This window comes from Barbus barbus (genome assembly GCF_936440315.1).
Source record: "Barbus barbus genome assembly, chromosome: 18".
Classification (NCBI taxonomy): domain Eukaryota; kingdom Metazoa; phylum Chordata; class Actinopteri; order Cypriniformes; family Cyprinidae; genus Barbus; species Barbus barbus.
Window position 1 is genome coordinate 31,571,951 of NC_136746.1, and position 10,354 is coordinate 31,582,304.

The window sequence follows — 10,354 nt, forward strand, 5'->3', positions numbered from 1 at the left end:
GAAGTACTAAAGTACAAAAATAAAATAAAACCAAGTAACGCTCTGTCCGTTACAGTCCGGACAATGCAGGGGTCCTGGCCCATCTCCATCTGGGGATCAGAGATGGGCACAGAAGGCTAGTGTCGCGACTCGTGCCCTTCCCCCGCTTGCGGGTAGGGCTAGAGGGAGGCGCGGGTCAAAGAGAGGTAGGCAAGACCTGAGGGAGGTGATCCAGACGAGGCATTCTCAATACTCTCGTCCGGACCAGAGTAACACTTGAAAATCTACTCCCTTCCCTCAGGGGGCCTGTCATCTGCCCTCATCTTCTCTGCTCTAATTCCCCTGCAACCACCGTTAATTCCACCTGACCGAGGTTAGGTGGGAGCCTAGGAACCTGCGTTTAAAAATATTGCAGTCTCTGTGCTCGACTTATGATGTTTTGGTTAAGTTCTATGTTTCATAGAAACTACCTTACTGATGGTCCGTACCCGACTCTTTGGACTTCGCCTCCGGGACTGATCTCATGTGCAGGAACCATGGATGGGTGAGTACGATCCAGTTTTACAGTTCACTGGTATTGTTAGCCATTCTTTGCAGTTTCTGGACCTGTCGTTTTGTGTGTTTTCACCTCTTTCCTTCGACGCAGTGCAGTGATGACTTCACTCATCGATACTAGATCCAGGCTAGGATGAGAGCCCTGTTTCCGGCCTCATACCCCTGGATCGTGTGGCCCAGTCGTAGGTTTCTGTGGGAGCCTCCTTGGTCATCAGGTCTCCAGCACTACAATGCCTAGGACCTCCGGGTCTTTTAACATCAGTTCTTGATGCGCTTGGTCGTATCCCCTTAAAGGAATCTCTTCTTCTGATTCCAAGCCTTTGAGCTCTACCCTGGGTCCAGGAGGCCCGGCCCCTAACAGATAAGTTCTGGGGTATGCAGCTCAGGCCTTTGGCTGAAGGGGATAATGTCACTGACAGCCGTCGTACCGTACCAGGGGCAACTCCCTTAGCCGGGTAGAGTTGGTACTTAGTGCTCGCCTTTTGTGCTTGGCTTGCACTCCCCTCAGCATGGTGGCGTGGGTATTCTGTTCCCCATAGCGACCCCAAGAGGACGCAGTTCGAAGGGGAACGTCTCAGGTTACATATGTAACCATGGTTCCCTGAGAATAGTTCCCTGCGTCCTCTAGGTTCGGTGCCATGTTTCAGATGCAAGCTTCAGATGAAGAAGTGAATGACGTATTTTCCCAGCACCACTTTATACTGCGGTCACGCCGGTAGTGACATCATAGGCTGTCGCCGGCCAACATGTGGTGTTTTTGTATGTATGCCTCAGACACGGGTCACCCATAGCGGAGGTATGCGTACCCATAGAGTTCACCCATAGCGACCTCTAGAGGACGCAGTGTCTCGTTCCCTATTCTCAGGGAACCATGGTTACATACAGGTCCTTCTCAAAAAATTAGCATATTGTGATAAAGTTAATTATTTTCTGTAATGTACTGATAAACATTAGACTTTCATATATTTTAGATTCATTACAACACAACTGAAGTAGTTCAAGCCTTTTATTGTTTTAATATTGATGATTTTGGCATACAGCTCATGAAAACCCAAAATTCCTATCTCAAAAAATTAGCATATTTCATCCGACCAATAAAAGAAAAGTGTTTTTAATACAAAAAAAAGTCAACCTTCAAATAATTATGTTCAGTTATGCACTCAATACTTGGTCGGGAATCCTTTTGCAGAAATGACTGCTTCAATGCGGCGTGGCATGGAGGCAATCAGCCTGTGCCACTGCTGAGGTGTTATGGAGGCCCAGGATGCTTCGATAGCGGCCTTAAGCTCATCCAGAGTGTTGGGTCTTGCGTCTCTCAACTTTCTCTTCACAATATCCCACAGATTCTCTATGGGGTTCAGGTCAGGAGAGTTGGCAGGCCAATTGAGCACAGTAATACCATGGTCAGTAAACCATTTACCAGTGGTTTTGGCACTGTGAGCAGGTGCCAGGTCGTGCTGAAAAATGAAATCTTCATCTCCATAAAGCTTTTCAGCAGATGGAAGCATGAAGTGCTCCAAAATCTCCTGATAGCTAGCTGCATTGACCCTGCCCTTGATAAAACACAGTGGACCAACACCAGCATCACTGACTGTGGGTACTTGACACTGGACTTCAGGCATTTTGGCATTTCCCTCTCCCCAGTCTTCCTCCAGACTCTGGCACCTTGATTTCCGAATGACATGCAAAATTTGCTTTCATCCGAAAAAAGTACTTTGGACCACTGAGCAACAGTCCAGTGCTGCTTCTCTGTAGCCCAGGTCAGGCGCTTCTGCCGCTGTTTCTGGTTCAAAAGTGGCTTGACCTGGGGAATGCGGCACCTGTAGCCCATTTCCTGCACACGCCTGTACACGGTGGCTCTGGATGTTTCTACTCCAGACTCAGTCCACTGCTTCCGCAGGTCCCCCAAGGTCTGGAATCGGTCCTTCTCCACAATCTTCCTCAGGGTCCGGTCACCTCTTCTCGTTGTGCTGCGTTTTCTGCCACACTTTTTCCTTCCCACAGACTTCCCACTGAGGTGCCTTGATACAGCACTCTGGGAACAGCCTATTCGTTCAGAAATGTCTTTCTGTGTCTTACCCTCTTGCTTGAGGGTGTCAATGATGGCCTTCTGGACAGCAGTCAGGTCGGCAGTCTTACCCATGATTGCGGTTTTGAGTAATGAACCAGGCTGGGAGTTTTTAAAAGCCTCAGGAATCTTTTGCAGGTGTTTAGAGTTAATTAGTTGATTCAGATGATTAGGTTAATAGCTCGTTTAGAGAACCTTTTCATGATATGCTAATTTTTTGAGATAGGAATTTTGGGTTTTCATGAGCTGTATGCCAAAATCATCAATATTAAAACAATAAAAGGCTTGAACTACTTCAGTTGTGTTGTAATGAATCTAAAATATATGAAAGTCTAATGTTTATCAGTACATTACAGAAAATAATGAACTTTATCACAATATGCTAATTTTTTGAGAAGGACCTGTATGTAACCTGAGACGTTCTCTTCAGAATAAAGCTTTCACAGCTTTGTCTCCTCTAGCGTTGAAGATCTCAGAGTCCGAGATCTCAATATGAACTCAAACATTTCTCTTTTAATTCATCTATGATAAAAGGATCTGAGGTGCTTGCATGTCACAAATGCAACGCTATTTACATCTCATTTGTGTCTTTTTTTTTTTCTTTCTCTTGTGTGTGTTTAGGAGAAATATCTGAGACAGATTTGATGGTTAACGGAGTTCTGAACATCTGTACAATGACGGGTAAAGTAGTTCACGCGGTTTCGTAAGCGATCAGACCAGCTGACTACATAACTGCTTTAGTTTGACCTATTTATCTTAGTTGTATATGTTATATTACTGCAACAAAATGCTAATACATTAATCTTTAATGTTTAATTTGTTAGTATTTATGTTTTTTTCTCAGTTGAACTAGCAGTGTGTGACTCTTAACGTGTGTGACTTTAACTAGCTGTTATTTCCGACACCTGGGGATATGTCTATCAGAGTTTAATCACTGGTAGAAGATATTTGCTATGCTTCTCTTATAAAGAAGTAATCCATTTTACTCCTGCCCACTCAGGGCTTTCTCTTAACTATTAAAATGTGGCCATAAAGTCTTATAGGAATGATGTTTTGTCTCTATTTGATTGTGAAAGATAGCTTCACACCACAATACATAATAAATGGAAGAACTTAAAGTGTGTGCAGATATCAGTACCCATTCCTGTGCAGAAAGTGGAACAAAGGCACATACAGTTTATGACACAAAAGCCCTTCAGTGATAATGTGGCTTTTAGAGACCAGAAGCAGATAAGAGAAACTGACTGAGCAGAAGGCAATCGATTGCTTTAAACAATTACGGAGCCACAGCAGGCCGAGACGAGCGAACATGTCTCGCCCTCGTGATCATCTTTCATCACACGAGAGAGCCACCGAAACACAGCCAGACCCTCCAAAACACATCTCTTTCACTCAGCTGTAGGCAGAGTTTTGAAGAGAAGTTCAGATTAACAGCATTAGTTGGGCATGCTAAACAAACAATTAATTTCCCAAAGAAGATTTTTATGCCACGCTCCATGCACCATAAAATACTGTCGATTTTTTTTAACCGCTAGTATATTTTTTGTGTGCTTTTTAAAGTCCAATTTTAGATTTTTAGGCAATGTTTAGATGTGAGAGTAAGCCAAGTTATCAAACCAATTTCTGATAATTAGATCTTTAAACAAATGTAGCTGTAACACAGACTCACTGAAAAAAAATCCATTATTGTTGCTGGTGTTTTACTGCATGTAATGTTTAATATGGTGTTTCGATTATATGTGACCCTGGACCACAAAACCAGTCATAAGGGTCAATTTATTCTGAATAAATATCTTTCCATTGATGTATGGTTTGTTAGGACAGGACAATATTTGGCTGAGATACAACTATTTGTAAATCTGGAATCTGAGGGTGCAAATAAATCTAAATATTGAGAAAATCTCCTTTAAAGTTGTCCAAATGAAGTCCTTAGCAATGCATATTACTAATCAAAAATGAAGTTTTGATATATGAACGGTAGGAAATTTACAAAATATCTTCATGGAACATGATCTTTACTTAATATCCTAATGATTTTTGGCATAAAAGAAAAATTGATAATTTTGACCCATACAATGTATTGTTGGCTATTGCTACAAATATACCTGTGCTACTTATGACTGCTTTTGTGCTCCAGGCCCACATATGTATAGTTTTTTGGAGTTTTGCAAAGGTTGGGTAGAAGCACATTTTTCCAATGCGGCTACTGTATGTATTCATTATCATTCATCAGCATTAGTTTATTTCTGTATTCAACTGCCTAGACAGTTACTACTGAAGAATAACCTGAAGAAATGAATGCTGAATTAACAGATGCAGACCAAAAAATGATTTCTGATAAGTCAAGAGAGGGGAGTTTTTATGTGTAAACTCTCAATGGAACTCAGCATACATCTATGAGAAATCCTCCAGATTTTATCAATTTTTTGACTCAAATTATTTGCATAAAACTAAGCCAGTGTGATACGGATACTGGAATACCTCCCTCAGGGAACATCCCTAAGCCTTCATCCATGCAGTGTTCACAATGAACTTTAATGACTTTTGAGTTTTCAGGAGCTTTTCGCCTCCTTCCCCAGAGGCGTAACAAACAAAAGCTGAGTAACTTTAATCAAAGCGGTACAGTAAATACAGTGACTGCAGCTCTGCTCGAGTTTACTGTTGTGATAAAGTTTTTTATAGACAGTTAGCAACTTTAGTTTGGGCAGCTGCAGAAGCTCAAGACGTCATGTTCGCTGTACGGTCTTTAGGAGAAATCATGAAGGGTTTTAGCAGAGAGATTATAATAGATGAGTGATGCCATTCAAGATCTACCAACAGAAATTGCAGGTCAGTTATGCAGGAATCAAATATGTTTTGCTTGAAGTATTTTGGTGGATGAGGAACTGTAAGCATCCAATGCAGTGCTTCTCAACCCTGTTTCTATGATGCACCTGATGAAGTTTCACTGCTAATCAAATTCATAGTATGGCCTTGGTGTAATCTCAGATTTTTGTGTTTTGTTTTTTTTTAACAGACATTTTAACGATTTTAGAGGCAATTTTATTTAAATACATAAGGGTTAAAATAATTATGAGAATAATATTATCTGTTTATTTATTTGAATGACTCTAAATGTTATTTTATGTATCACATTTAAGTTTTCATAAAGATTTCAGAGAATTCATTTAAGTTTTAAGTGCACCACTAACACACCAAACTAGCAGCGTTCCTCTGAATCCGATGGAGCGAGAGGTTTGTTAGACGTGACAGCTGGAGCTCGTTCTTTAATTACAGAGACACATGCAGGAGAGAGCAGAAGAACAGAGAAGAGATGCCCCAGCGGCTGAACTCAAGATATATATACTCAAGGTCAGAGGACGAGAGGATGGAAGGGCAGATGGAGATCATCGAGTTAAAGATCGATTTAATATCGTCGAGCTTGATCAGACAGACAGGAGAGAGTTAGAAATGCACATTCTGCTGACATTCCTCCTCTGTGTATTTTAAATAGATTGTTTTGAATTCATTTAACTTCATTAATGAAGCATCTTTTGAGCATGCTGTTAACAAAAAACAAAAAGGTAGAGAAGAGCCACACTGTGCAGGGGGAGAGATGTGTGCAACAATAGTTAAGAGATTAATTTTTTTATTCAGTCTTGCATATTTCACGTATTTAGTTATATTTTATTTGCATTTGATATGCAAAATCCACTCGTCAGCTTTAAATTTTTCGCACTTGCCATCTAAGATTTGATTTGAGAAATTTAAATTTTTACCTATGCAGTCCTACTTAAAGATAAAGAATGTGTCTTTATTCACTAACCAATCTGGACTGCGGGTGTCAAGCTCTAAAAAGAACAAATAGATTAAATAAACCAATCTCACTGCAAATGAATTTTAATCTGAACAGCTTTCAGAGGAACTTCTTATCTGATCTCACCTCATGCACCGTGTGAATTGGGACTGAAATAATTTCACTGTACAAAATGCAACAAAGCAGAGTCACATTGTTAAATCAGAAAATGTGGCAGCCTCCTCCAAGGCAGAATTTAAGAAGGCGATCATTTAAAACTCTGTTGGTTTGTCTCAGTGGGAATAAAAAATATCCCAGCATGCTCTGCACACACATGATCTACCAATGAAAGTCAATGGTAGATTTCAAACACAAAATGCATGCAAAATTACACATTGATGTATAAACAGCACAACAAATGGATGCATTAAATATTCCTATAGAAAGGTGATGGGCTGCATGCCCTGTTATTTGTTCAATCCATGCGCTTTCATAGAACATCAATAAGAAGTCTCAGTCATAATTTATTTTAGTGGTTACAAATATAACCTGAGAATATTACGACCATTGAACATCCTGCTTTCGTGGGAATGATGAAGAAACACGCACATACACCAATACTAGAGAAATACTAGAAGACTAGATTAAGACAAAACAAGTCAACACCAAACCTTTGTCAATCAAATGCTTAAGGTTAACATGAAATATACATTTACTAAATGATGTGAAACATTCCTCATTTCAGTTCCTCATGGATTAAATCACTAAATACCTCAGATGGTAAAGGTAAAAGAGGCATGAATGCTGTTTCATGTAGACTTTAAAGTGACTCTGCAGTAACGTTTTTCTCCCTTCCAGGACTATGCATCTTTAACACAGTGTTCTGAGATGCTTCAGTTTCCCAGGATTCTGTTAAAGTGAATCTCTGGCAGCTTCTTCCATTACATGTCTGGTACGCAAATGCGTGAGCAGTAACAGGCTTGTTAGGGCAGTGTGTTTTCTTCATCTGTTGGAAGTTATTCACACAGCAGTACATTCATTCTGTTAATTCATAACTAACATCAAACATGATAAAATTAAACATCATCTGCAACAGTAACATACTATAATAGTTTTGTCTTCTTTCACTGAACACTTCATTCATTGAAAACTAAGCAGATTGGGCAAGGTGTTAAAAGGGCATTTTCAGATAAATGGTGTTGGCAAAAAGGAACTACATTTGCAATTAGATAGCGGCTAATTGGAGAATAAAATGAAGAGAGGAGAATCACTGGTCATTTTCCCTTTGTAACGCTGTTTAATTAAAAACCCTCATCAGAATTGTAATTAGGACATGAAACATACTCTATCTTCAGTCTAATCAGTACATTTGTGTGTCTGACCGGAGTAAAACGTGCTGTAACAAACACATAACGGTGTATACAACTCTCTATCAAAGCATCACATTAAAAAAAAAATCTTTCCCCCTTTTTCAACTAAAAGGACGTTTGTTGCTTTAGTGGTTTTTTGTCTTTTTTCATTTTATTTTATTTATCTTTTATCATATTGCTTGATTAGAAAATAAATAAACAAATTAATCACAATATTTTTTTTTCTTTTGATACAAATGTTACGATTGCTGTAAATCTCATAATGTGTTTGAGTAATGATGACACTTTCCATTTATGAGGCAGGCTTTTTGATCTTCTCAAAATAACAGTGTCTGTTACGCTTTTACAACACCATTTCTGATCAAACTGTGGTTGAAATGGTTTACTATCATACTCCATGCTGGAAAGACCAACCTGGGCTGTGTTTCCCAAAAGCATCGTAAGCTTAAATACATTGTAGACCCATTGAAACCAACAGAGCTACGATCAACTTAAGCTTACGATGCTTTTGGGAAAATGCAGCCCTGATCTCTTGAGAAAACGTAACTATTTTATGAGTTACGAGTTTACTGTGTCCTGTTTGGTTTTTAAAGCAGTGCACCAGTTTGACACGATCATTTTTTAAAAATAACTGTAGTTTGCTGAATCATTTTCACTAGGCCTGTGTCTCAAAGCATTCCCAACTCTTCACTAGTCACTATCCTGAGCTGTGACGTCAGCAGATGAGACAAATACCAAGTCAAGAGCCTCTAGAAATCATCAGTCTCTAGTGAAAGTTCTACTAAGTTTCTGCACGCAATGTTTTAGAATCTCTGCATACCATCAGATAGTGTATTCCACATCTACCAGCAGGACCAAACTGGACCAAAGTAACCAGCCAAACCTGAACCCCAGATGAGCATGACCATTTTAAAATTTGGAGTTTGTCCAGTGACATACTTAGAAAGCTGGCATAGTATGCAATGTAAATGTATATGAGCCCAACCAATATATTGTTTTGCAGATATGAGCCTGTCGCAGATATATCGTATCAGTGAATATGGCGCCGAAATAAAAAGTTTTTTACAGAACATATAACGCAGATTATAAACGTTGGTATAGGTATCAGCCCCCTAAAAACCCATATTGGTCGGGCTCTACTACCTTCATTCCATTACGCTCCACTTGTATTTCTCTCAGATGAAAATAATGAAGCTAGCAATATGTAGCTTACATCCACATGGTTTCATCAGAGATGTGTGTTTCCTTGTGCAGGTAGTCTTCAGATTCCGGGTCACGTGCGTTCACACCTGGTGACCTCGGGCAGCGGCGTTTGCTCCTGCAGCACCCCCTGTGGAGGAGTCTGACCTGATCGACCCGACGCCACAGAGTTCTTCTGTAATTCCACTCCAAACACAGGCGGGGCGCTCTGCAACTGTCTCCTGTACTGCACAAAGCTACATGTCTTCAGAACGATGGCAAGGATGTTCTTGGCCATGAGTATCCCAGACACTCTGTTGTCCTTATAGAGGAGCATATTCCCTCCACGGATGAAAAGAGTGACGATGTTAATAGTTACCAAACTCAGAATGGGGTAGAGCATCATCTTGTGAGGACTGATGTTGATGCCCTGCATGCTGATCTCACTCAGAGACACGCAGGGCAGCACTAAAAGAAGAATATAACAGTAGAAAAACATCAGTCCCTCGGCCCAGAGCGGAAGCCCTTTCTTCTGCGGCTCCCACAGGTTGGCCTGGATGTCTAGAATGTCCAGCAGATCCACTACCACCCAGAACAAACGATTTCTGATCTCCTCCTTCTTCTTGAAAGCCTTCACGTACTCCATGTGCTCGATAGCGACCAGGATCACGAACAGCACAGGAATACTGATGGAGAGCAGGAGCGTCAGAGCTTTCCGAGCTAATACGTCCATGCTCTTACGGTCAGACTTGTAGTTCTGGTAAACAAAATATACCTTAATCTCCAAGACGAAGATGTAAAGGAACCAAAGTATCATGGCGTAGCCTCGTTTTGCCATCCTCACTTCGGCCCCGACCCACACCGCCACGTATCGCAGCACGATGAGGAAGCAGAGGTCTCCCACTGTCACCATGATGCAGATGCCGATCTTCCGCGGGCCGTGGTTCTGCTCCACCAGGTAGGCGTCCATCAGCACCATGCTGCTCATGATCACGATGGTGGACAAGCAAACGTGCGGCTTGTTGGTAGGAGGTGGTGGCACCATCTTGCTGACCTCTTCCCTGAACCGAGAGGATTCAGAGTCTTCTGCTCCTCAGCACTGCTCCCATGGAGCTCCAGGATTCACTAGCTGGACACAAACAAAATACGTCGATCACCAAGATGCAAGTCCAAATATGTGTAAACCATTGAAGCTAATATGTTTAGATACAATGGATCCTTTTGACAAGACTGTGATGATGCATTTAACAGTCATCAGCATCATAAATCCTTGAAAGTTTTTTATATTTAGATTTTTATTTATGTGGGTAGCACTTTATTTTGATGGTCCATTTTGAGCATTCTGTTGACAAGTAACTTTGCACCTACATGTCTCTCTAACTCTAATCAGAGTATTAGTAGACTGTCTGATTAATATCTGCTAACTCT

The 10,354-nt window shown here is 40.8% G+C and overlaps 1 protein-coding gene across 1 annotated transcript; it reads right to left on the reverse strand.

Moving 5' to 3' along the window:
- Nucleotides 1–9,020: 9,020 nt before the first annotated feature.
- LOC306884170 (transmembrane protein 121-like) lies at nt 9,021–9,971 on the reverse strand (the record flags this gene model as incomplete). The annotated part of the gene is made up of 1 exon (XM_079439888.1): nt 9,021–9,971. The coding sequence occupies one exon, from the start codon at nt 9,969–9,971 to the stop codon at nt 9,021–9,023; it is 951 nt and encodes a 316-aa protein (XP_079296014.1).
- Nucleotides 9,972–10,354: the final 383 nt, after the last annotated feature.